Source organism: Dermacentor variabilis, chromosome 5 (assembly GCF_050947875.1).
Source record: "Dermacentor variabilis isolate Ectoservices chromosome 5, ASM5094787v1, whole genome shotgun sequence".
Taxonomy (NCBI): Eukaryota; Metazoa; Arthropoda; class Arachnida; order Ixodida; family Ixodidae; genus Dermacentor; species Dermacentor variabilis.
Window position 1 is genome coordinate 192,026,042 of NC_134572.1, and position 27,742 is coordinate 192,053,783.

The 27,742-nt window shown below is 47.7% G+C and overlaps 1 protein-coding gene across 5 annotated transcripts in view; it reads right to left on the reverse strand.

Annotated features, from left to right (window-relative positions):
- The window catches only part of rhea (Talin_middle and talin-RS domain-containing protein rhea), a 439,862-nt gene that overhangs the window by 215,116 nt on the left and 197,004 nt on the right, over nt 1-27,742 (reverse strand). For all 5 annotated transcript variants that reach the window (XM_075693866.1, XM_075693865.1, XM_075693867.1 and 2 more), the window contains 5 exons: nt 25,462-25,686; nt 17,219-17,443; nt 11,050-11,139; nt 10,351-10,473; nt 8,115-8,258 (listed from right to left, as the gene is read on the reverse strand). In XM_075693866.1, coding sequence (XP_075549981.1) covers nt 8,115-8,258; nt 10,351-10,473; nt 11,050-11,139; nt 17,219-17,443; nt 25,462-25,686 — 807 coding nt within the window. The remainder of the gene's footprint in view (nt 1-8,114; nt 8,259-10,350; nt 10,474-11,049; nt 11,140-17,218; nt 17,444-25,461; nt 25,687-27,742) is intronic.

The following is a 27,742-nucleotide window of genomic DNA, read 5'->3' on the forward strand; positions in this document are numbered from 1 at the left end:
GCACGAGGGAAAGCCAACTTCTCAGGACACTTTTGCACCGCTTGACGTTCGATATATCGGAGTCGTGGCTATTTTTGTTCCATGTAAGCATAATTTTTGCTATATATACTCATTGTAACTGCACCTTGTCCAGAAATTGTTCGATATATAGAATAATCCAATGTAAACGGGTTCAATGCAGTCGTGTTCGACTGTATTCTATTTTTTTGAATATTCAGTACATTCAGTGTAGAGACCCCACTCAGTGCAGCATGCATCGCACAGCTTCTCATGTTAGAGTGACATTCTACATATCGGGTATTGCGGCTATTTTTTTTCGATGTAAGCGTAATTTTTGCTATATGTACTAATTGTAACCATACCGTGTTGAGAAAATGTTGGATATACAGAATCATTCGATGTAAACGGGTTCGATACAGTCAGGTTCGAGCACTGAAATTCGACCTTTTATGCAAATAAGTACAGTCGCCAATCACTTTTTATTGCACGGAAGGGGCCACAGAATTTTCTGAATTATTGGGCAATTGAGAAAAACAAATTTGAATGAAAAAGCAATTCATTTTGATGAATCTGGGAGTCGGTGGTGAATGACACGATTTCATGCCACATCGACGATATCGACGAATTAAGCGAAGCCAGCCAAGCTTCCGCACGGACTCGGGCCTCGCAGCTGATAGCGTTGCCCGCACTGGGACGATACTATCATGAAAAGTGCCCGCAGCGGGAAGCAAATACTTCATCTGCCTCTCGCTCAAATGAGCCACCTAAACTCGAGATTACACAACTTCCAATACTAAGCACGTGGGAAGACAGCTTATTACCTCTTGAGCAGGGTGCACGACTGCAGATGCGCTGAGCCATGTTTACAGCCATGCCCAGTCACGGCCAAGACGTGCGCCGGAAATCGCGACACACGCCAACTTAATGGCTGGGTTATATAAAAAATTTCGTTATATTGAAGTTCGCTAGATCGAGGTTTAACTGTATTAACTTCTGCGAGATCATCTCTATGTCATTAAATGGGTGTTTAACTCCCTTTCTTTTGATATATGCCTTCAATAATTCCTTTCCACTAAAGGTATTGAATACAAATACCTTGGGCTCCTTTTCCCTCATAATTTATCTTGGTTGTGAGCATATCCATGTAATATACAAGAAAAGTGTTTAAAAATTTTGCTACCTCCAACTCACCTTCTTGGCTAAACTGCTAACATAAGAAACTCTAATTCACCCAATCTATACCGTAAAAACCCGCGTATAGTACGAGGTCTTTTTCCTGTTATTAGCGTCCCAAATTTCCGCCTTGTACTATATGCGGATCCGGACAAAAATTTCGAAGTTCGGCTCGAAGTTTTGGTTTCGTTATTGCTCTGTGGCTACGGCTTGGCTTCGTGATATCTGCATGGCGACGACTTGGCTTTGTTATTGCTGCCTGGCTACGGCTTGCCTTCGCTATTGCAGCGTGCTAGGGTGGCTAGAATTGGGAGGTGTGAAGACCGCCTCCCCGCCATTGCCTAGGGAGGCCCCACTACGCGTTCCTCCCACTGGGGTAAAATTTGGCGCTTCTGTCGGAGGCCCGGGTAGGGTGGCTTGCGCGGGGGCGCCGTGAGCTTGTCAGTCTCATAGGCCACGGAGCAGTGCAAAGTAACTCTCGTGGTCGGTATAGTGCAGCTGTATTTTTCTCGAGTTTCCTAAATTTCGATCGCTTCACAACACAGCGAATCTAAGTGGCACAGAATGGGATGACGTGAAGGTCAGAGTGCGTGAGTGCTTCAGGTCTTGGGGCAAGCTTCGAGCGCATGAGGAGCGTGGGGAGATTAAAATAGTCTCCGACGCGATCCTCCTGCTCTCGAGGCCACTGTCCGGCGGGCCTGGTGTTGCTTCGGCTCTGGCCTCACTCCGAAAGGAACTTCGGATTCTCCTGCAGCGACGGTGGGACGGCTTGAGGGCCACAGCCTGAGCAGAGCTGTGGGAAATGGAAGCGTGGTGCAGCAGAAACGTCCTACGTAAGCATCTTTCAAGGAAGAACACAACTCTTTTTTCCCTAATAGATCCAAGTGATGGTAGCATAGTCGACTCATCAGATGGAGTTCTTGCACTGGCGAGGCAGTTTTACATGACCTTGCGTGCCTCTCCAGTTGCCTCTCCAGCTGTCTTTCCGTTTGCTTCACCAGCTGAGCCGCCACAAGCGTGCGACTCAGCCATAGATGAGGACGAGCTATGAAGCGTAATTGCAGTCCAGGATCCGATGGTCTGACAGTCGAATTTTATGTTAAATTTTGGACACTGTTAGTGAAGCCGTTCATATAACTGGTGAACAGGCTACTCGGTGAAGGGACTAAAGCGTCTCAACGAGAGGGGCTAATCACTCTCCTTTGTAAGGACGAGTCGAGGAGCTCCGATCTGAGAGCATGGCGTCCAATCACGCTTCTGAACTGCGATTATAAGCTCATAGCAAACTGCCTGTGTACGCGACTCACACCAGTGCTCAGCACTGTTTTGGGTCCATACCGGGCATGTAGTGTCCAGGGGTGCTATACTCAGCTTCACGGTTTAGCAGTGAGGGACCTTCTCCTGGAGGGAAATACCAGAAAACTTCCCGGTATTCTTTGCTCCTTCGATCAGGAGAAGGCTTTCGACATCATTAGCCATAGGTATAACTTTTCCGTGTTGTGGAAGAGGCTGGTTTTAGTGTGGGTTTTCGGCAGATGGTCCAAGCTTTGTATTCTCGACCGACTTCTGCTGTTGTCATACGGGACCGCGTCTCGGGGGGGGGCTTCTGTATCCCTCAGCATGTCTATACAACCTCACTCAGACACTCGAGAACAGGTTCACTCATGCATTTAGCACTACGCGACTGCACGCAAAAGTTGTGAAGAATTTCTTGTTTCTAGCAGCCAATGTACCACAGATTGGCTGCAGGAGGCATTCCGCTGATCTAACAGGATTGGTGTCTAGGTTTTATTGTATAACACGCATTCACTTTTTGCTCAAAAGCTTAAATCAGTGTGTCATCCACAACAAAGCCAAGAAGGTTAAGCCCTGCGTTTTGTAAAACTGTGATGTAATGCAATAACTGTGTTATTTCCAATAAACATGTATTAAGTCGCAAGCGCTTTGTACTTTCTAGAATTTCTTCCCCACAATGCTGATATATTGCATGAACTTCCTCCATTTAAAGTAATGCTACAATCCCAAATATGTTACTTATGTGCGGGCGACACATTCAAGGTTATTCCGATGCGCTGGCCTTGCGCGGCTATTCCTATGAACTATATTTTCGGTAAGGCATAAGCGCGCTAATCTCGGCAAGAGGTGGTCGCAAAAACCGTTGCTGTGTCGGCTGCGTAGTCGATGCTCGCTGTTTCCATGTGGAATGAGAGCAGTGAAACGTCATTAAATTCTCTCAGCATCTACAATGTAGAGAAAAAAGTCTTGTCAGATTTTAACGCATTCAAACGCAAAAACTAAGCGCTACCAAATCATTTTCCCACTCGGAGGTATGCAGACGCCCCGAGAAACTACGGCGCCCTAAACGGCGCCCCGGCCGGCAGCGCCGTCACGTGGCAGGAACGAGTTTTGGGGCCAGCTTCCGGAGGCCGGTCTTCACACCTCCCCATTCTAGCCACCCTAGCGTGGCTACGGCATCGTTTCTTTCTTTGTTGAGTGCGGACCTTGGCAGTTCACGTGCTAACTGCGCTTCGTGAAGTGCATCGTTTTTAGTGAAGGAGCACGATGTCGGGGGCACGGAAGCAGTACTCGGCAGCTTTCAAGCGAAATGTGATTTTAGCGGCAGAGGAAATCGGCAACAGTGCGGCCGGGAGGCAGTTTGGCGTCACCGAGGGAAGCATCCGCGGATGGCGACGGCAAAAAGAAGCACTTTTCGAGTGCAGCGGAACGCGAAGAAGCTTTCGCGGCCCGAAGAATGGGACATTCCCGGAAATTGAACTCAAACTGACGGAATTCGTCCGAGAACAGCGAGCCGCGCATCTTGCTGTGAGCGTGGAGCTCATGCAGGCAAAAGCTAGGGAGCTTGCGAGAGAAAAAGGCCTAACGAGCTCCACCTTCAAAGCAAGCAAGCATTGGATTTATCGGTATATGTGCCGTGCAGGATTTTCATTGCACCGGAGAACTTCAATTTCGCAAAAGCTGCCGGAATCGTTTGAAGAGTTACTGGTGGCTTTCCAGCGCCACATTATTTCGTTGCGCAAGTTGAAGAACTTTCAGCTGGGGCAAATCGGCAATGCTGACCAAACACAAGTTTATCTGGACATGCCATCGCCCCTCACCGTGCACAAAAAGGGCTCGAAACAAGTTTGTGTCCGGTCCACTGGGAACGAAAAGACGCGTGTTACCGTCATGTTGTCATGCACGGCAGACGGCTGCAAGCTCCCGCCCTATGTCGTCTTCAAGCGCAAGACAATGCCGAAAGGTGAGCTGCCGAAAAATGTCATCGTTAAATGCCGTGAGAAAGGATGGATGAATGAGAGTCTTGTGCTCGACTGGATAAAGTCCGTTTGGTGTAGGCGGCCCGGTGCACTGTTGTCGTTCCCGTCCATCCTCGTGCTGGACGCGTTTCGTGGCCATTTGGCCGACTCGGTGAAGAAGCTGTTGCGTGATTGTAATACTGAACTCGTCGTTATCCCGGGTGGGATGACGTCTCAGCTGCAGCCTCTAGATGTTTGTGTCAACAAGCCTTTCAAGGAAGCGGTGCTACGCAGAGTGGATGCGGTCAGGTGAACCTGCAGTGACGCCGACTGGGCCACTGAAGCAGGCATCGCCAGCCACGCTGTGCAAGTGGATCGTGGACGCATGGGCGAGCATCCCAGAAGACCTTGCGCGTCGCGCTTTCAAGAAGTGCGGGATCTCGAACGCGCTCGATGGCACCGAGGACGAGTACCTCTGGTAGGATATGTCAGACAAGGGATTGTCCGATGAAAGTGCAGTGGAGGACGACAGTGAATGAAGTGCTGAGTCCGACTTAAATAAATGTTTTCCCCGAGTTTCTCTCACTCGTATTATATGCGGGTAAAACTTTTTTTTTCCATTTCTCGTCCCAAAAATTTCACCTCGTATTATATTTGGGTTCGTATTATACGCGGGTTATTACGGTAGTTTGGAACACAATATCAAACCTGAACTGAGAAGCAGAAAAAAGAAATAGATAAATCAGCTCTGCTGCGCAAGGCTGAATTCGACCAGAAATCTGGAATGAAACCAAAAATAAAGTAACGGTTTGTGGTTCAGGCTAGCCGCTTTCATTGGAGTTTCTCATCCATGCACTGCCTGCACTCAACCAGGTTGCCTTATTTGCATACACACGAGCTTGCCATCGCATTGGAAGTGGCAGTGCCGTTAGCACAGTTTTCAACATGTCGCCTCATCAGACGGGCAAGTTAGCATACACTCATGAACATTTGAAATTGGCGACTGTCAACAGTTCTTCGGTGGTGGGAGACCTACATATACAGATGTTAAAATGATAAGGCACTTCCTAGCTGGGCATTTGCGCATTATGATACTGGAACGTAAACAGAAGCAGGTGAAACAGAAATGATGTGTTGCTTTGGATGCACTGCTTCCGTGGGCGGGCTTCTAAGACGTTATTTTTTTGCTAATTGTGAATGTGAAATAAAGAACAGCATGCATACTCCCCCCATCTTTTTTAGTCTTTCCATGCAGCTTAGGAGTGCTGTCAAGTCTTTGTACAAAATAAATTGATGCTGTTTTTCTGTAATTATTCTTAGGTTATGCAAACAAACACAGCTTATTTTGTTTGTACCACAACATTTTTGCTCCGGACCTGAACCTGAACGGAACCGTTTTTGAAGAACTAGAACGAAAAAGTCTTGATTCAATACTATGGTTTAGAACATTTTTCACAAAAATGATACTATTAACAAGAGTGAGTCTACAGTCCAACCCACATGTAACAATATCCAAGTATCCATAAAAGAGCGTAGGTTAGGGCGTGTTGGTATTCCATAACTGAGGTTTTTTAGCGCACGAAAAGGGACGAAAGACAGTGCCACTGTCTTTCGTCCCTTTTCGTGCGCTAAAAAACCTCAGTCATCTATAAAAGCCACTGTGCCCACATTGGATCACACTGCCCACAGAGTGCAAGCAGTAGGGCAAAAGCACTCGTAGAAACAAAATACGCAATTGCATTAGCCGGGGCGGCTCGTTTGCAACACACCTGGCACTGGCATGTGCGGCATCTAACATGAGAAGCTCTGCGGTGCATGCGGCACTGAGTGGGGTCTCTACACTGAATGTACTGAATATTCAAAAAATAGAACACAGTCGAACCCGACTACATTGCACCCGTTTACATCGAATTATTCTATATATCGAACAATTTTTGGACAAGGTGTAGTTACAATGAGTATATACAGTCGACTCCCGATAATTCAAAGCCGCTTAATTGGAATTTTCGGTTAATTAGAAGTGAAGTGCTGGTCCCGTCAGTTTTGCATGTAATCCTATAGAAGAAATCACTCGATAATTCGAAGTCCTCATAAAGTAATATTGTTTAACTGGAAGTTAATTTTCAGCCGGGATCCTCGAGGTGACCGTCATTCTTTGTTAGAATGTGCAATTTTTCAAGTGTTGCAACAGTTCCGTGCTCCGCGTTGGTGTCATCGCCACCGCAGCCGCCCGCAACGCCATCCTTCTTGGAGCGGCGCAATTATTCATTGCTACGGCTGCCGTGGCCTCCGCGATCAACTCCGGCAGGAGGGGAAGCGGCTCCTGCCGCAGGCCACGCGCGGTTGCCGCGCGTGGCTGGAGCTGATCGCGGAGGCCACGCGGGTGCCATAGGTGCACGCAGCGCTTCATATAGCAAAAATTATGCTTACATCGAACAAAAATAGCTGTGACTCCCGATATATCGAACGTCAAGCAATGCAAAAGTGCCCAAAGAAGTTGGCTTTCCCTCATGCCGGTGGGGAAACCCAGCGGCACGAGGGACACCCCCCTATAATAAATGATCTTGCTACACTCACAGCGCTTGTTCAGACGGTCAATCAGAGGTTCTCGTGCACTCATTGCGCAAGATGGTGCAAATGCGAGTTGTTTCAATGCTTTTCTGGTTCATTGCGAGTGCACCTTGTAGGCCTTCTCCGGCAGTGTTGCCATGATGAAGCGAAAGAATTTGCCTTTCGCCGTTAAGCTCGAAATCATAAGTCGGGTCACACGCGGTGAGAAGTCCAATGTCCCCGCAGCGTGCAAGATTCCGAGGAGCGCTCTCAGCACGATTTTAAAGAATAAGGGGGAGATTAGGGCTAAAGCAGCCAAACTCGCGACCCGGTGCCCGTGGTGCCGAACGCGTACGCACGGCCGTGTATGAGTGGTTCATCCGAAATTACTTCAGCCGAGCCGGATTCCGCATGCTCGGGGATGACTAAGTTCTGATGAATGCAACGAAGCCGTTACTGGTGTTGCAGAAGTTTAGAGCGAACTGTCAGAATTTCTGAGAGCTATCGATCAATCAACGGTGGACGAATTTGGGAGTCGATGGTGTTGTGACCATGGAAGAGCCTGAAAACGAAGACTACATTGCCGACATCGTACCAAGCACAACTGAAAGCGGGCACAATGAGGAAAACAACGGCGGTCCTATGCTGTCAAATGCGCTCACTGAAGAGTGGCACACACCCAGTGACCCATGCTTGCATCAGAGAGGTTCCCTGAAGACCAGCAGAGACCAAGTGCCCCATGCCCAGTACTCTAGGTCGCCGTCAGAGTTTCTGCTAACAGCAGTACCTGTCCAGTCCCGCATCTACAGCTTGAAAAGCGGCACGTACGTACACACTGCCACATACTCAATGACCCAAGTTGGTCCGGTGGTTCGTTGGCTGTTATGGAAGCCATTCAGAGCTGTTTCTCATGTTGCTGTGCCGATTTGTAGCCTTCGTCCCTGCTGCGTTTTCCCGGCTGTTGCATTAGGTTTTTTTTTCCAGCGGTCCCTTCAAAGATGCATCACCGGGGTTCTACTGTACTCCTATGAGCCGACAGCTGCCACAGATGCTGAAAAGCATGGCAACAGTCACGTTGCCATTCACACATGTTATGTTGGCTGGTGACCTTTAAAGGGAAGCGTTAATTGGCCCCACCTGTGGCTGGCTGCTGGCCGGGTTGGAGAGCTGCTGGCAGGCCATCTGGATGGCTTGGCTAGCCCGTGCAAAATGTGACAGGTCAACCAGACCGGGCTTGCCCGCCATGCTGGAGGAGTCGGATGCACCCACGAGGTATGCTGCCTGCAAGAAAGTCGCTGTACACGGGGCAGCGCTCGAAACCAGATCTCTTGAGTATTCCCTTGTGTACACACCGTAAGACATCATCTTACCAGCAAGGGACCTTTTTTGTATCTACACTCGTATAATGCATTACATATAGCAATTAAATGCAGGAAAATGCAGGAAAGTGGCATCCACAGAGTACATTTTCAGTAGTACAGCTAGGCTTGCTAGCCGCACAACTGATTTTTTGATGGGTCCTTGGCTATACTATCACGTGTCACCCATGTAGAGTCTAAATGAACAAATGTTCTGAGCTGCTAAAGAAGGATCACATTATAAATATGAGAAATAAACACGAAGTGTTAAAGCATTCCTGCCACTGTCTGCTGATGAATGGGGATACGGACTCCACCGCCACGTTTTGAGCGGACGCTAGTGCCGCTTTTGCCCTTTAATGTGATGCATTTGTGGCGTTCCATATTCGCCATGCTCCGAGGTTTCTCTGAATTACCTGTGTGCGGCCAAATATATTCAAATTAACGAGAATTTTATGCCATTATATACAGCACAACCTAGTTGATACACTTTGAGAAAAATATGAGAAAGAACTCACCGTATTTAGTCACATAATGAACACACTTTTTTCCCGAAAAATATGCACAAAGTTGCAGGGTGCGTTCATTATACGAGGTAAAATTCTTAGCGATTTTTTTTTTTTTTTTTGTGGCCACCTCTAAGAAAAGTCAGTTTCACCTAAAATGCGAACCATGGATTGCGATAGTAAATGTGTAGAAAGCTACACAAAGTAAGGGTAAGGATAGTAGTATAAACTTGCAAACATTCACTTCAATGCACACCGAGTGGCGAGAATGCAGCACACACAAAGGTATGAGCCGCCATTGACTCAGCCCCTGACGCAGATCACTTTCGAGATAGGATGCGCCGCGGCTGTGCAATGCGCAATTGCTGCCTGAGTAAGATGTTGTCCCCCCCCCCCCCTGCATCCCATCCCCCCAGCGCCATACGTGCAACAGAAAACGGCATGTTTCCTTGCTGCTTTCCTCCCCTGTACGCGGGAGATTGAGCCATGATTGTTGGTGCCGTGCAATACGTATGCGTGTTGCTGCCAGAGTACAATGCTGCCGCCCCTACCTCCCCTCCTCCTGGGGGCCTTTTGCGCAACGAAAGATGGCGCACAAGGTTGAGCCACAATCGCCAGTGCCGTGCAACAATGCGTGTTGCTGCCAGAGTACAATGTCCCCCGCCCCTGGGGCCTGTTGGGCGACGAAAGACGGCATGCAAGATTGAGCCATCATCGTTAGTGCTGTGAAATACTCAATTGTGAACGTTGGCACCTGTAAATCATATGAAATGGGACTGCAACGGAGGTTTTACCATATTGCTATTGCCTGTTTAGGCCCAGAGGACGAGTCCAAATTGTTTGATTTTTCAAATAAGAGAGGGTCAAATTAACAAAGTTTTACTGTATGAAATAGGTATTTTGCAGAAGCCTTTACAAAAAGCAACTGCCCTGCAAAATGTACCAAGTGAGACTTGTATGGCTGCACAACTTGCACATATCGCTTGTGTCCAACTGCTTCAGTGAAGCTCGCATCTCTCGAACACCATGAATGTTTCATGTGAGAAGTTTGGCATATTTTTGATCCCACAACTTTATGCGCAGCATGAGGCCTGGGTATGTGTCTCAGGATGGCTTCACCTTTGAGTAGACTCCAGCGGCTACAGCTTGGCAGTTACAGGCTTGTTTACAGTGGGCTTGTTTTGAAATGTAGATATGCATTTACTTTTTACTTGTGTACTGTCTGAGAAAGTCTAACTCAAATTTAAGAAGAGAGTGTGGTTCTTACAAGAGAATACATGATGGTTGCCTGTTTGCATCCAGTGGACACGGCTACACCATCTTTCATCCCAAGCTGAGTTTGATCTCTAGTGGATATAAAGTTTAAGTACAAACCAGCTTGCACCCTGCCACCAAAGGGGGAAAAAAAACATGTGATTCCTCCTGTGCATCTTCTAGAAGACAGACACAACTGTGTGCCGATAGTGAAAGGTGTTTCACCACTCAAGTACTGCCAAGTGATCCACGTACCTGGGCGGAAGCCTCCACCAGGGTGCAGATGGTGCTAGACACTTCCCGCACGCTCTCGCTGAACTGCTCATGTTCACCATGCTTCGCATGGTTGGCTATGCCAGTCATAGCGTCACCCAGGCTCTGCGCAGACCATTGTTTGGCACTGTTCACAAAGACCCTGTGTGAATGACCCTGAAGTGAAGCACTGTAACGCACCAAGATGTCATGCAGCAGTTGCACAACTCTTGCGGCAAAACATTGGTGCAAAACTGGAGCGCTATTGTGAGATTTAGAGTAAATGGCAATGGACGCATCAGTGTGTTTGAGCTGCAGCATTTTCTGCAGGTCTAGCAAAAATGCGCATCTTAGACGGGACAGTCAAATACATACAAGTCATGCGCTGGTTAATGCTTAGTCAATTTCACTGTCCCTTGCAAGGTTTGTGCTTTTGTTAGATCTGCAAATATGTACCAATTAGTCCAGCGACACATTTTACTGAGCTTGGCACAGTGCCACGTATGCTGTCTTAGCACAGCATAGGGAATGCTGTCACGCACAGAAGTTAACAGGCCCGGTGTTTCCACACGAGTACGTGAAAGTACCCTGAAAGTGACCGTATAAGAATAATGGCCCCAGCGGTTCACCTGGAAGAGTTGTCTACACTTTGTGCTCATACAGATGCAACATTTGGTATGCACATTGCCCCCCTGTGCTCACCCTCGACCGTTCCAGCACGGTGTCAAGGCAGTCATAGTAGGTGAGGTCGTTGACAGGTTCGTTGGGCTGATCCAGCATAGGGCGCATCATCTGCAGGACAGAAAGAAAGTTGGGCACATATCACCACTCCATTTGCCATGGCATTCATTTATCATCATCATCATTTATTATCCATTTAAGGCCACTTCCAGAGTATTACATGCCTGCCAACTACTATGGGTAAAATGGCAGATTTATAGCGCTGTTACTATTGTCGTATTGAGACAAATATATTACAATATATCATTTGCATATAATTTAGGGCAAAATCAATTTTAAGAAAGAGAAATACATTTGCTTAGTCATTTCCTATGGGCCCCTTTTTCCGACCTGTCGACTATACTGTAGGAACAGAAGGCCCACACGGAATTGCCATTTATTAAATAGGCGACTGCGTTGATGTTGCGGCTACCATCGTCGAGCCTATATGTCCGATAGCGCTAGTCCAGTCTCTTCTTCCACCGTGGGGGTCTATGAGCACTGTCCGCTACATGGCTCCCCCACTAGCGATGAAGGCACTGCCATTGACCAGTTCAAGTTGTGGAGTTGGCACAACCAGAGTCTGGATGAGCTGGCTTCAAGCGGTTGATAGAAATTGTCTCTTTGCGTCCATTGACAAGAATTGTAAAAAACTTGGCGTCCCGTTTGAAGGCTTTGAAGGGACCATCGTACGGAGCGTGTAAAGAAGCGCGAGTAGCGTCGTGATGTATAAATACGTGACTGCTATGAAGTAAAGATGGGCTCATGTAAACATTTCTGCGGTCGTTACGAAGCGGCGGTGGTATAAGAGTGGCCATTGCAATCCGAAGGCGGTGGGCGTAGGATTGTAGGTCAACAGATGATGGTTCCGAGGCGAACCATCATCTGCTGACCTACAATCCTGGTTGGTAAGCGAAGTCTTGTGCCGAAAACGAGTTCTGCTGAGGAACACTGTGCATCTGCTTTCAGAGCTATGTAAAGACCTAGTAAAACCAAAGGCAGGCGCTCTGTACATGGAATCATGGAGGCATGGGCATGAGGTGCTGCTTTTAATTTACGATGGAAATGTTCTATCATGCCACTGGAAATCAGGTGATAAGCTGTCGTTCGTATATGCGTTTCACCCAGAAGACGAGAGAGAGCTTGAAAGAGGGACGAGTCAAATTGTCTTCCTCTTTTTGTCGTTATGGTGTGTGGTACGCCGTAATGAGAAACTCAGGTATTTAGAATGACCTGGGTTATGGACTCTGCAGTAATGCGAGAGAGTGGCACTGCTTAAGGCCAGCATGTGCAGCGGTCGATATTGTCACGTAGTGGTGACGTTGAAGAACACAGTAGCACCACTGTGAACGACAAAACTAAATTTTATTGGGCGAACCTGTGCCCACAAAACAGGCTACACTTATAGCACAACGATAGCGGCGAACACAGTCGGCGATTGTCGAAAATCTCCTCAGCGGGTCAAGCGCGTCGGCTTTTATACAACAGTCGTTGAATGTTCCAGACTAATCGTTGGGACCTGCGTGCCTTCCACAAAGTTCTACACCATTCACGTCACGCGATGAAATCTGATAGCACAAGGTTCGGCGACAACAGCCAACGGGATAGAAGCATCCATAACTTTCCAGAAACTTCGGATGCATGCAGGCGCGTCCCGCGCTGTGCGATAACATTTGTTAGGTGGCGAAACGTGGTCGCCCGATAAAGATAAGTACGCGTGTCAATATAAGTGAGTGTGTATTGTTGGTTCGAGGACGGTGGTAGTGGACCAATGATATCGATGTGACCGCAGCTGAAACGAACGTCTGGTGGTGGAAAATGACCAGGCGCACTCACAGTGTGTTGACTGACCTTGGCGCGCTGGCACTGTATGCATGCCCGAGCCCAGCAACGGACGTCAGTGTTCATACGTGGCCACAGATAGCGGGAAGAGACCAGACGTTGTGCTGCACTTACTCCAGGGTGCGATAAGGGGTGTAGCACGTCAAAACCTTGCTGCCGAAATTGTGGAACGTACGGTCGAGGATGACCCGTAGACATGTCGCATATCACTTTGACGTTGCAGCCAGGCAGTAAGATATCTTTGAAGTGCAGAGAATCATTGGCAGTCCGGAGTATTTGAAGTTCACAGTCTGTGCATTGAGCGGTAGAGAGGCGGACAAAGTCAAGGCCAGAACGATTTACTTGGCTTGCATTTATATGAATCCGTGACAGAGCATCAGCAACAGGATTATCGGCACCACTGATATGCCGAATATCAGTAGTGAATTCGGAGATATATGCAAGCTGGCAAATTTCGTGGGGAGCAGGCGAGGAACTGTTCGAGGTAATAGCATAAACGAGAGAGATAGCGCTTCGGCAAGCTTAAATAACACCAAAAATGAGAATCTGAGATAACTTGAAATACAGAATGAGCTTATTTTTATAACACAACCCCACAAATAATTTCAATATACACAACTGCTACTGCATTAACAGCCTCCAGGAATGTAGTATTTCTGGCTAGTATCACTACGGTGATGCCTTCCGAGCACCCGCTGCAAGTTTTCAGCAGATGCATGCTCAGCAGACGTAGCCAGCTCATTTGTCCTAGTAGCAGTGCCGTTAACACACTCTAGTAGTTCCAATTTTCGGTGAGTAGCACGAGTTGAAGCTAATGCTTGAAGTTTTCCTTGAGCTTCTCTGTACATACAATGTGAAAATTTCAGCTGCAGAACAGTAATGTCGTGCCGAAATGTCGATAAAACACGGCCGTTGTCAGGAGCGCTTTCGGGGACCAGGCCTAACACGCTATCGGGATCTCCGGCATCACTCAACTGCAGGAGCGGGCTGTTAATGTCATCGGGATGGCTGAGTGTAATTTCTCGATGTTGTACGCCGACTTCCTCTCCCTTGTTTTTTTTTTTTTTTTCCAAATTTGTACTTCATAGCGAACTTCGGAGTCGAGGTCGGCATCGTTGGCACGCACGGCGTGTGCGGAGTGATGCAGATGCATTGGGAGTGAGTGATGCATTGGGACTTCTTTTTGAGGCGGAATTTCTTCACTGCCGATGTGCGGACGGAGCCGGTGGTGGCGGAAAAATAGACGAGAGACTGCTCTTTCAAACGATACATGGGTCGGCACAACCAAACGACTGCGGGGGCCGTCACACGCCATAAAGAAAGCACTCTTTTACAGAAACTTTGGCTCATATTTAGCCGACACTGGTGCCAAAAATTTATATTACCGCTACAATATTGATTTAGAATGTGCAAAATTTGCCGGAGTGGTAGAACAATAGTTGGAAATTCCGAAAATACCGTTTTCAAAATATTATTTTTTTAGCGAATTTTTTTTGTTTCTAAAACCCGCTCCGGGCTATCCCACCAGGTTCACGAGCACCGGTAGACCAACAAGATAGCGTCCCGAAAAGATACGCCGATATCCTCAGCCACTACAGACTGGGTAGGAGGATCTATCCACCCCCGCATCCCCAGCTGACAAGAGAAGAGGCGGTGATCTTCCGAAAACTGCAGACCGGCACATTCCCGCATGGCACCCTGCTACACGCCATGTATCCTACGAGCTATACTCACAAATGCGCCTTCTGCTCTACACCCAATACCCTCTACCACATGGTATGGGAACGTCAACAAAACCCATAGACACCGCCCATCACCGGACCAACCGTCGAGCAGTGAGAGGCCCAGCTGACAAGCTCGAGCCCTGAAGACCAGGATCGCCTGATGAGCAGGGCCAAGCTATCGGCTCAGGGCCACAACATCCTGGACTAGGGACGTTGCCCACCTCTGACGATTTTTTCGGCTCATTTCTACTAATAAAGTTTATTCCTCCTCCTCCTCCAAAACCCGTGTTCCCCCTTAAATGCACCATCATGATGAACTTGCCGTGTCTTCGCAATTGGCACTTCCATAGTTCCATGCAAAAAACGGGAAGACCAGCACATAGAGAAAGCTTTGGCAGCTAGGCTCGAAGCGCGTACGAGGTGGCCATATTGAAATGGTGATGGTGATATGGTAATGCAAATTTAAGGTTGTGCTCGATCTTAACGCGCAAGCAATTTTTGAACCCACTTCATCGAGAAAAACTTGCATATTAGACTCGAGTAAATACGGTACTTAAAGAAACTAGAACAACAGAAAGTTGAACAAGATGGTAAGTGTTCGTGGTGTGTCCTTGTCTCCAATGCTTCTTTTTAAAATAAAGAGTAGCACGCACCTGGAGCCTGGGTGCGCACCAACTGGGTGGACTTGGGTGGGTGTGTATTAACGGCCCAGCGCCGTCTGCTCTTTCTGCTGGGCGCATTTCCTGTGTCTTCACCTAAATTAACATTTACCCACACAGGAGGTCTCACCGGTTGGTGACAGATTGTACTGAAGCCACAGAAAGCCAAGTGGAATGGGCACTTCAAACTCTGTTCACAATAGGCCAGGGATGTGCAAATATTCGAAACTTTCGAATAACGAATTGAATAGTGTCTTATTTGGTCATCACATCGAATAAGTGAACAAATATTTTTTTGAATATTTTAAAACATCGACTCCCCCCAAGTAAACATAAAATTGGAGCAAAAGTACAGTAAATCCCCCCCCCCCTCCTTCCTGTGGGCATAGTACAGACAAACAACTTCAGAACTTATGTAGTGAAGCAGGCTACGTCACTCGGGTAGCCATACTTTACAGGCTGTACAGCAATCAGTCACACTCACTGAAGAGCATGCAAAGAAGCTAGTACTTGTTTGCTCCTAATGCCCCATTTGTGCTTTTAATAAACAACACTTCATAATGCACTATGCAATGGCAGAAACTTGCTAACTTTAATAATACTGGGGTGTGAACAACGTATTGATTGTGATAACGGCTGTTCACTGTTCGAAAATTACTCTAAAGGCCTCAAAGATGGTTATTCGCAGCACACCCGTACAGTAAAGACCACCATTCGCCAGTGCCACTCTGGGCACTGCACGTGTGGCCGACTAATAAGGCTCCAATGGGGACCACACATGCTGGGGTCTCCTTTGTGCACAGTTTCAATGCTAGAGCCACACCAACACTTTCCTAGTCATATTACAAGTAAACTGGGCTTGTTTGCATATACGACTATGCCACCAATCTTTGGACAAACCGCCTCGCAGAAAAGCTATGTTTACGATTATGAAAAAATGTTTGCTGGAACCAGTGAGGAGCAAGCGGCAAGAATTAATTTTGTCAGGCAATGTGAGCTCTTCTTGTTTTTTTCTTCTTCTATTTAAAACAAATGAGGCAGATTTTGTATGAAAGACATGCAATGCATAACTGCAATGTGGCTTGCAATGTACACAAACTTTGACAGAACAAAGTTGTAAAAATTCACACTATGCTTTAGAATTTACACTATGTTTTATGATATGAAAATTTTCTTGCACTGAAATACCATAATTTTTGTCTAAGGGCCCTACCCCAAAGTATGGACCTTAACATTACAGCAAAAAGTATCTCCAACATTATCCATGTATGGGGTCCGCTTGCTCCTTCGCAGGTATTCTGTTTGTTGGCCACTATTTAAATACTACCCACAGAGGCACGTTGGACTGCCTTTCGGTTGTTTTTGCAGTTGATATTTTATTAGCTGGTAGCTGTTTAAATAAGCATTAGCGTTTTCTCACTGAAGCTAAGTCACCACTTGGGAAAAAAGGAAGCGTTTCAAAATGAGCAATATGACTGTCTAAACTGAGTCAATGTTTGCCGTTAGGGTTCCTCCAATGCCTTCCGAGCGGTTGTGTCGAGCTGCTGCCGCACGCCGGACATTCAATGCAGACTGCATGACACACTGCCACATCACGTGATAAAAACTTGCAATTGACGACGTTCGGCGATGCTGTTCCCAACTGGGAACATCGAGGTGAGAAGGGTGCAGTGGGTTGGCCGGTTGGACGTTGCTGGATCTGCTTTTAGGCCGCAGAGTCCTCCCACAGAACCATTCACTGCATGCATTTTGTGATGCCATGAAACCTCTCTGTATTCCTTTTGAATTGTTATTTCTGCGGAGTGTTTCTATATTCATTTATGTGGCGATTGGCTGTCCATACAGTTGTTTTACTCTCCCGCTGGCTGTGATGTCCTGCTAGTGTTGTGTAGAAAATGAAGGATTGCAGAAAGAGCTGCGACGCACCTGAATGGCACGCACTGCGCTGTCGCACTCCTTCTGCCCGGGTGCAGCCGAGGTGCACACGTCCACCAGGTGGTTGATGCTCTCCGTCACATTGCGGGCAGCTGCAGCCAGCTGGTTCTTGGCGTTGGGGGCACTAGGGTCGGCCGCTACCGACTTGGCTGCCACCAGCAGCTTGCTCGACACCATCGACACATTCTTCAGGCTCACCACCATCTGGGAGCGGACCTACGGTGACACATGCGCACAAACATGACACTGCAATCAACAAGCAATTTTTCAGACGCCAAATATTTGTACATCTATTCAGCACCACTGCTTGCTGAATAAAAAATTTTTTTCATGCTGCATTTGCTGCGGGATAACAACAGGTCAACAAACAGCCGGCTGCCGCTGTAACAGTGCAGAACACCAAAACAAAAATGGCGGCTGGCGGAGCAAGCTGAAAGCGCCGAACGTGATATTTTTCTTCTTGTGAGTACATTACACTCATTGAAACAGTTTCTGCCATATCAGTAACAAATAATATTGACAATATCGGCAAGTCTGTGGCAATAACGTAGCCATGTCCACCTTGAGGGGACGGAAACAGAGATGGGTGTGCTTAGCGGCCAGTGACATAGAAACACATGGCGGGTAGGCTGCGGAAACTGCGGCCTTTGTCTTCACTACTATCCTAATATGGCACGTTTCCACTAAGGGTGGGCGAATATCTCAGCTGTGCTACAAACGTCGGCATATAAGTAGGGTACACTTCCAACGTATCAGTGTAAACATGGCTACTATCATTGCCGCTCACAATTTGTTGTGTGCCCACGAGTGCAGACGAGAAGAATCGAAAGGCGTCTTTTTTGTTGTTGTTGTTGACCACAATCATTATAAAGACTACAAATAATAAAGCCAAAACAAGTTAGGATGCAGCTTTTTTGTTTTTATGGAAGTGTGGAAAGTGATGAAAGGAATAAAATAGGGCATCTGCTTAAGAATATTTGGTGCATACAGACCGCTTGGTATGTCTTGAAGAGTCGTTTGCGTAGCATTAGACAGCATTCAACAGATGGTAAGCGCGATCATCATTAGCTAGTCTTGATGACTAGACGACATATCGCTGCGGCAAGTTCGGGGAGCGATCATTAAATGGGAAAGAAAAAAATTGGATTTTGATGACAAAATTCAGGGGTGCGATCATTACGCAAGTGTGATCATTATGCAAGTAAATACAGTAGGTCTTGATGTGGTATTGTGTCATGCTAGGAGATATCTAAACAGCGAAAAAGAGCACATGCACGCCATTTACCGTATTTACCCGCGTATAACCCGCCCCTGCGTATAACCCGCACACCTAACTTTGAACTCGGCGGAAAAAAAAAAAAAAAAACTCGCGTATAACCCGCACGTTTACCTGAAAAAAAAAATGAGCGCTAGAAAGATGCAACTCACACTCAGTGATCATTTCGTTTTCAGAACATTTATTCAAACGACCGCCACCACGTCACTGGTTATCCGATTCTTAATCGTCGCCGCTCTCACTACTGCCATCCGAGGCTTCATCGCCACTCTCAAAGACGTAGTCGTCCTCGGAACCATCCAGACTATTACTGATCGCACATTTTTTAAAGCTTTTGCGCACCAAATCGGCCGGTATCGATTTCCACGCATCCACGATCCACTGGCACAGCAATGGAATATCAGGCCTTCGCACGCGTCCCGTCGGTGTGAGGGCGTAAATGCCGTCGGCCATCAACTGGGCATACAGCCGCTTCACGTGTGCCTTGAACGGCTTGTTCAGGCACACGTCGAGTGGCTGTAGCATGGACGTCATGCCGCCAGGTATTATGACGAGGTCGGTGCTGGTCTCGGCAAGGCGAGCCTTCACCGCATCAGTGCAGTGGCCTCTGAAGGAATCTAGTACGAGCATCGACCGGCGTGCCAGCAAGGCACCTGGTCTTCGCTCCCAGATTACTCGAAGCCAGTCACCGACTCGGCCACTGTTCATCCACGAATTTTCTTCCGCACGCACAACGATTCCTGGGGGCAGTGGAATGCCAGGTGGCGTCTTGCGTTTGAAAATGACATACGGGCGCAGTTTCGTGCCGTCAGCCAAAGCGCATAGCATGACTGTGCAGCGCAGCTTGGCATTTCCGCCGGTCAGCACGCTGACTGATTTGGAGCCCTTTTTTTCCATGGTCGTGTCCATCGGCATCTCAAAGTACACAGGTGTTTGATCAGCATTTCCCACCTGAGACAGCAAATAGCTGTGCTCCTTCCGAAGTGCGATCACATATCGTTGAAAGTTCAACAACTTTTCCTCGTAGGCTCCAGGAAGCCACTGGCACATGGTTGTTCGCCGCCGCATAGAAAATCCATGTCTTCGCATGAAGCGCTGAAGCCATCCACGGCTTGCACGAAACTCACGTGGAATGTTCAATTCCCGGGCCAACTTCAGGGCTTCCATTTGCGCCATCTCAGTCGAAACAGCGTGGCCACGACTTCTCTGCTCCTCAATGAACTTCGCAAGCTGCGTCTCGAGGTGGGGGTACGCGCCAGTCTTCGGACCCCGAAACGCTCGCCTGTTCCGGTTCGTTGCTTCGAGACTCTCTTTTTTCTTCCTCCAGTCGCGAATGCACGACTCGTCGACATCATGCTGTCTTGCAGTAGCTCTGTTGCCGATTTCTTCGGCAGCGGCTATAATCTTTAGCTTCTCTTTCGCTGTGAAACACTGCCGTCGAGTCGCACTCATGATGCCAAAACAAAGCAGGCAAACAGTGCAAACTGGGGTAAGTACACTAAACAGCGCCTAACGCGAGGCTCAACAATGCTGGCCTTTCGTTGGCCCTTCATCGGCTTGACAAGCGTCGATGACGATGGGGATGGCGGACTACACGGGGAGGCCGCCGCACATTGCGGTGAAGCCGACCCTCCCCCCCCCCCCTCCCAAGGAAAAAATTCGCAGATAACCCGCACCCCCACTTTTTAAACGCGTTTTTTCACATTTTGGTGCGGGTTATACGCGAATAAATACGGTATGTTAGTCTCGCCTGCACACATGTCTGCGGAAGTGGTGATTGCCTTTGCAGTGCTGTCCGCATAGATGGTGTGTATGCAGCATTCAATGTGACCCCCATTATGGTTGAACAGTGCCGCACCTGCTGTTTGATGGCTGGGTCATTTGTAATAGGCACTGGAAACAGCCAACAACTGGAACAAGTGGCTTCTGTCCAATTTTTTCTGAGGAGGATAAAGTCTACTGATGTAAGAACAGGTTCGACGATAACATTTTGCAAGTGTGTTTTCAAATTGCCCACATTGAGGCTGAGGAGTGAAAATGTTGTGCTGCTGAAGTGGTTATGGAGGAATGACACCATGTCATCCGTGTCTGTCTTGAGTTTGTAGTTTTCAAGATGTTGGAATTCGTTTTTGAGATCTGGATCGAGTCGACCTCTGGCATGATTAAACTTCAAATCGTTGGTGTCATGGGTGATGAATAGTCCCAGTACAGTGGAAGCTCTCGACAAAGCAACATACAGAAACAGCTGGTCATGTGGCTTAGCATAATTATATATAATTGAATCTCGATAATTCGAACTCGAAGGGGGTCGAAAATTTTTTTGAATTAAAAGAAGTTCGAATTAAAGGGCCCCTGAAACGGTTCGGACAAATTTTGTAGACGCGTAGGGTACAGCTTAAGTGGAACATTCGCACCACAATTTAAGTGAAGCGTTACGTATTAATAAAGCTACAAGCGATTAGAAGTTACCCTCCTCCCCAGCCACGCTTTTCCTCCTCAACTCGTTCGCCGAGCGAGCGGGGCTAAGCTCCGCCTTCACTGGTCCTGCGTCACGATGCGACGTCACATCGTCCACTTCCGGTTGTTTTGGAGCCCGCCCCCGCCCGCGCGAAACTTCTCCGCTAGCCGCTTGGCTGTCGACCTCAAGCGAGAGCTATCGAAGCAGCGTGCGTTGCGAGCATTCTGTCGTAGCGCCGAACGTGTCTGGTATTCCGTTAACCACAGGCAAGCTGGTCATTTCGGCAAATGACTGGAGGCATGAACTCAAGCTGATGAAGGAACTTTGGCGTAGACGTACATGAGCGGCCTGATCGGTCTGCACGGTCCAGACGCTTGATGGCACAGCGCTTAACCAGCCAAACAAAGCGCTAATATTGCTCTAACCAAGTGTAAAACATTTTAAACATTTATAAAAACAATGTGTTGATGATTACACTCCTGCGAAAAATACGCACCAGCAGCAAAGAAGAATACGCTTCGTTGCTGCTACTGTGTATGGTTGAGCTCTATGCCACCAGGTGGCTGCACCGTGCAGACCATTCACATTTGCCCTTCTGCTCATCTCGGCTCATCCCGTTACGGCCCAGTCAAGCGGCCAGACCCTATCCCCTTGCGCTTATATTTGCCCTAATACGGGACTCGCGAAACGCTATTGCGTTAGTATTCTTCCGGTGTAAAGTGGACGGCCACAAACGCGCAAATCCTGGCGCCGATCGTATAGCGGCAGTCCGATGCGCAGCAGCCAGTGCGCTCGTACGCTGCCTTGCAGAGGGACACGATGTCGCAGCTTGACATATTGCCAGTCGCTACGTTTGCAGTCCACAAGGCAACAAAGTCGAATCATAGTGCTCGCGAAAAGACTGAGACCAACTCTAAAAGCGGAGCTCTCGTCGTTGTACGTTGTAACACAAGCAGACGACACTTGCTGTGTGCCGGAAGTGCTTAAGTGTACTGAAAAATTGTTCTTGTGCATTCTCTTTATGCTACTTTCTTTTGCAAATTAACTAACATTCCAACTACTACGAAGATCATTTGTTTACCATAAAGTTGGAAAAATTATCCATCACGCGCCCTGGTCAGCCAATCGGATAGCTCGCCCCACTGACGTCATATGGGTGATTTCGGTCATATGGGTAGGGGCGACTTAAAATTCCGCCGAGCACTGCGCTGCGATCGGCAGCGATGTGCATTTTCAAAACCTTATAATAAATTACACGCTTTACGCAGAGCACTTAGATGTGTCAATTAATGATCAGAAGGACCTACTCTAACGACTCAGTACGTTTGTGGAAAATCGTCAAAAGCGTTTCAGGGTCCCTTTAAAGGAAGCTAATTGAATAGAGGACTTACCTGCAGGAGCACATATGCACTGAGCTAACACGAGTGGGAGGTTCCACAATATTTATTCACACATATTTACAAATTACAGATTACGTCAGTTATTAGGCATATCAGTGCTCGTATTGTGATAGGAGACGGCGAGTGCACGCGTGGATAATTAAACCATGTCCAGTGACAATTGCCCTTCGAACTTTTGGTATGCTTCACCGCGTAAAACTGCTGTGATGGGGCGAAGTTGACTTTCGGGAACCAACATTATACAACGCGCCATGCTTTCCGCGCTCCGAAGCCATTGGCGAGGATTATAAAGGCGAAGCCGGCGCCATTGCTAACAGCGGGGAATTGTTTTAAATAACATGACACCAAACAGCAAGAGGCTTGGCAGCGAACGTCGAAGTAGCTAGGCCTAGCGTTGCCGAGGGTGGTGGCTACGGCTGCCAGCGGATCTGCGTGTGAGAGCACCGGCTCGAGGCGGCGCAATAATCAAAATGGCGGTGGTGGTGGCTTCGATTAATGCTGTTTCGCACCTGCGGTCATGACAAAATGTCCGAAAAATCGGACGGTGAAGGTTTTTTACGTGCGAAATTTCAGACGCTCTTATACATTGATTCTAGGGGTACATGGCCATGCCGCAATCCTAACAGACGTCCCTAACCTGCCACTAACAGAAGCAATCGGTGGTGCGCGCCTGCACACAAATTTGCACCACAGGATTTTTTCTCTTTTTTTTTGCTTCGCACGCGACATTGAGGAGTCTCTCTCCTAAGCCCTTCCACTATGGTGGGGTCAGAGGAATGCTGGTCGGAGGCAACAGTGCGTGATTTGGCACAATGCTGGGAGCATTGTCGGAACGCAGAATGTTTGAATTAACCGTCGCAAATGCTTGCACATTCGAATTACTGGGTGTTTTCACCCATTGGAATACATATAACTTTGACGGGACCATGCCGTCAGTTCGAATAAACCGAATGTTCGAATTAAGCGTGTTCGAATTAACGAGATTCGACTGTACGACGCTAGTGTATGTACCACTCTGCGACTTGTGTATCGTGACAGCCGCTGACACAGCCAGTGGAAGCTGGGTTCGTCAACATTTCCAAATGGGGTTACTAAGAATGGTTGCCATTTGGAGGTGAATGCGAAACCAGTTGGTGTTAATGCCAACTGAGGTGGCATAAGCTAACTCGTTTGATTTTGCAGTGATGCCCACCTTACTGAAATCTCCCTGAACTCAAACCCTGTGGAGAAGGCCTTCCCCTTGAAACTGAATGTGCTTCGGAGTGCACATGGTGAGACAGACGACAACATTAATGCTGAAAGTTATCATGTATTTCTTGTCGGACACAAGGGACACCTTGTAGGCCAGGCCAGCCGTTTCTGCAACAGTCATTTTATGAATTTTGGAATGGTACGAAAGTTGCAATTATACAATATTCAAACTAATGAAAATCAAAGAAAAAATCGCTCAGTTAAGGCGCGCATATAGTCCGACGTAGTGTGAGTGCATGCGCGCACACACGAAGCACTGGCGCAGCCAACATAACCGGACGCGGCCAACGCAATTTGACGTGCCTGATGTCGAAATGGCTCTTGCTCCATTCGCGTGTTCGTCGTGCCGACTGTGTCGACCCACAATGCATGGCGCAGAGAAAAATGGTGCCCACGTCGCTTCACTGACAGTTGCAGACAGCCGTTCAAAGTGTTCAAAGCAGTGCGCAGGTTGGGGATTGTTCTGCACATGCTCCGAAGAGAGCAGCCGGTGGCGCACACGTCGAAGTCTCTAGAAGGGACGGCATTTTGGCTGGCGCAGCGCAAGCGGTGTAGCGTGACTGGCCACAAGAAACGCGTGCCAGGAACGTCGGCCTTCAACACCCCTTTGCTCTACCAACGCTCACCGCGGAAACAAGAGCTGTGCTCTAAAATGCACTCGCGAAACGCACCACACAACCTGCTGCGACGTTGGTCTCCGTTGTACTTTCGTAGCTGTACCAGCTGGATGCTGTTGAGTTCCACTATATGTATAGGTGGTGTCCAAACATGTATCCCAGCAATGCTGGGGTATGTGTAATAACCACAAATCTCAAAGGCTATGCTTTTTGGTACTGCAAGTGCTGATAAACAAGCTTTTACTGTAAATCGCTTCGTGAAGTCAGTCCACTGCAGTGAAACGCGCACGATTTGCGAGTCGGCGACCGTGTTGCAGCTATGTTTGGCATGCGGTGTCCTCTTGGCGAGCCCCGTCCTGCTGCCAAGTCACTTGGGCGAAGGTGCAAGCATTCTGGTCCGGCTCCGTAGTGTCTAGGGCAGCCAGTTGAACTGCGATGAGCTCAGCTACAGGAATGTGAGTGGCACAGTTCACACCGTGTGCCGCTTAAGCCGGCCTGTCTCTCGCCAGAACAAAGCCAGGTTCACCCGGGGCGACGTCGTTGCCTTTCTGTGCCGCATAGCGCAGCAGTTTTCTTAGCTGGTGTTATCACAAGCGAAACACTAGGCGGCATGTAAGCACTGCTGATGCACGTTGAAGCTGCACTCCGTAGGTGACGAGGTGCCATGAGCTAATCCGAAGTGAAAGACAAACCATGTGCGGGAACTGCCTACATTAGGCTACACTGCATTGAAGTGTCCACTGTGCTGTGACTACCGAAGTGCTCCCTGTTGGCGCTTGTTAGTGTCGTAATGCAATACTTCACTTCAACACTCCTAGATGGCGGCACTATCTCTGTCAAGAAAGCATATTTCACTTGTTGGCACTGATGTCACATCTGTTACAGGATGTTCATTGTGGACCCTGGCATAAAACCTTTTCGTGTTAAAGAAAGTAATAAATAAACAACCCGCCAAATTACGGAAAGGTAGGTGAAGAAAGCTTCACTTTAAACATGAACTAACATACTGTCCACTTGCTTCTAGCTGCACAACTGTCTACCCAGTGTTTTTGACACAAGCACTGCAGCGGAGCGCAATCATATTTCCACCGAGAGAAGCCTCTTGGTGGCATGCACTACGATCATCAGCCAGAGCAAGTGAACTGGGAAACTATGGCATCGCCACACTGTGAAGCTGATGTGCCAACAGGAGAACCCCTCAAGCGCACACTAGTGTGGCCGCAGTGGCGTACCTCTTGGTCCTGGGTCTGGCCAGCCATCTCCATGCCACAGCCCAGCAAGCTGCCAAAAGCAGTGCCAAAGTGGCGCACAGACGATGCTAGCTGGGCAGGGTTGCCACGCGAGGACTGCACCACGTGGCCAGTGGCCTCGTTCAGTCCCGCGGCGGCTTCGTTCAGGTTGGCCTGCAGCTCACCGTACGACCGGCTGCTGGTCGGGAACTCGCGTGCATTCAAGGCCTGCAGGAGATTGCATGCCAAGGAGGCTCAGCAACGTACACTGGTCTAGTTGGTTCGTATTTCAATATAAAAACCGTGCAAGCAGAGAGAACATGCCTGTGATGTAGACAGGAACAGCGCCAACTTACAAATATTTTATATGACAAGCATCAGCAATTCAAATTGGTAAACTTAAACAGAATGACACATAGAATGAGACAGAGAAAGAACTAAAACCTACCCATTAACTGGCATAAAAATTGTCTAATCAAACTTGTCCATATAAGGGCAGTGTTGGTATGACCTACTGAGAGTGAACACGAGAAGACACGCCTCTGCTGTACATGTTTTCTTTTCGCTTTACTTCCAGTTTGTACAAAAATAAGCTGTTCAAAAAGTTTGCATTCCTCATTCTGCAAGATGAGAGAGGCTTCACTGATACAAAAAACAAGCTTTCTCATGGTTACGAAAGGCTTTGAGCCAATTATTTTTAAAGGAGTGCCAACAAATACTTTCAAAGTTGTGAAAGCTCCACTGCACACTTGTTGCCTGCAAAAGAATCCCACTTAGCAAGTATTTGCATTGGGAAAGAATTATAAGGTAGTGTGACTCAATGCTAGAGTTGTTAAAGTGCCAGACCTAGCATCATTGACATCATTGCGACGTCATGACAAAGAGCAAAATTTGTCGATGTCATGTAGCAGTACGACTACAATCGATGGTGTTGCTCGTAAGGTAATAAACAAGCATGCTGTACTTGTTTGTTCTGGCTTGTTGCAGCTGCAGCGATTACAGGTATAACGCCAGCCATTGCACTGTAATGTCATGACGCATCGACCTCCTGGGCAATGAAACAAACTAATTTGTAGAAACAAGTACCGTATTTACTCAATGATAAGGCAGCCATGATTACAGGCGAGGGTGCAGTTGGGGGACTCGAGAAAAATAACTAGTGTGTACACTAATCTAAGGCGATATAAACAAAGCGAACAAACAAGGAAGGGGGAAAAAAATATGCTGTGGCAGTGGTGGCAATATGTTGGATGTAGGCGCTCTGCAGGCGCGCACACATTGCCTAGGCGACACAGAAACCTTTGCTACAAAGTGCATGCGTTCCGCACCGAATGTATGCATGTTGTTGCTCTTTGACTCTTCGGTTTGTGTGTAGGAAAGCAAATACAGTGTTTTACGATTCCAGCATCATGGAAAAATACTTTCCAGAATTTTGCTGTATGCTGTGCTTCATTGAAAATATTACCTATTTGAATATAATACCCATTTGAAAATAATACCTATTTGAACGCATTTCACAATGCTGTCAGTTTACACAGGCTTCCACAAATTCAGTTGCGAGGTTTTGGGCTTGCTGTTCACAGGAGAGCTTTAGCAGTTTCTACCAGTACATGCAGCTACAAACTTGGTAGACGTTCTCAGGAGCTGTCACAGCTGATCGCCCGCAAGCTCACACATGCTGCCATCTGTTTAGTCTCTGTTTAATTGTCTACGAAAACAAAAACATCAAAGTAAGCTTCCCACGAGGCTAGGCCTAACAGAGCTGCCTTTTCACTAGCCGGCAACCGGTAGCCAGTTTGGCGGTTAACGAAACGCTTCGCAGTGGCTGTACATAACTTGGAAAGCGAAGGAACCATCTCGACAACAAAAATGAGGGCATGAATGGCACGTGCAACATTCGAATTGCGACGACTTGGACCACAGCCACCATGTATCTAATATCACCAACAGAAATCGAACAAGGCAATTTTGGTCGCCTTTCTATGTTAGTTCTGTGAAGTTGGTGGTGTTGCCGTGGAGAATTCCGAAAGCAAGTCTGAAAAATTAGTCAGAACCTTCCTCTATATTGTTCTTTGTTTTTCTGTGTTACTTTGTCTGCTTCATGCAAAGACCGCAGGTCGTTGAATGTCAACCTTTAAACATTCATAGATTCAAAGAGATGCAAATATCCTAGTCATATGCTTCGATTCTCAGATATGTACGGCTGCTTGGCCTGCACATGTGCAGCCTTCAAAAAATGTTGTTTTGATTATACTGTAGTAAATAGTGCTGCACAGCTTATAGT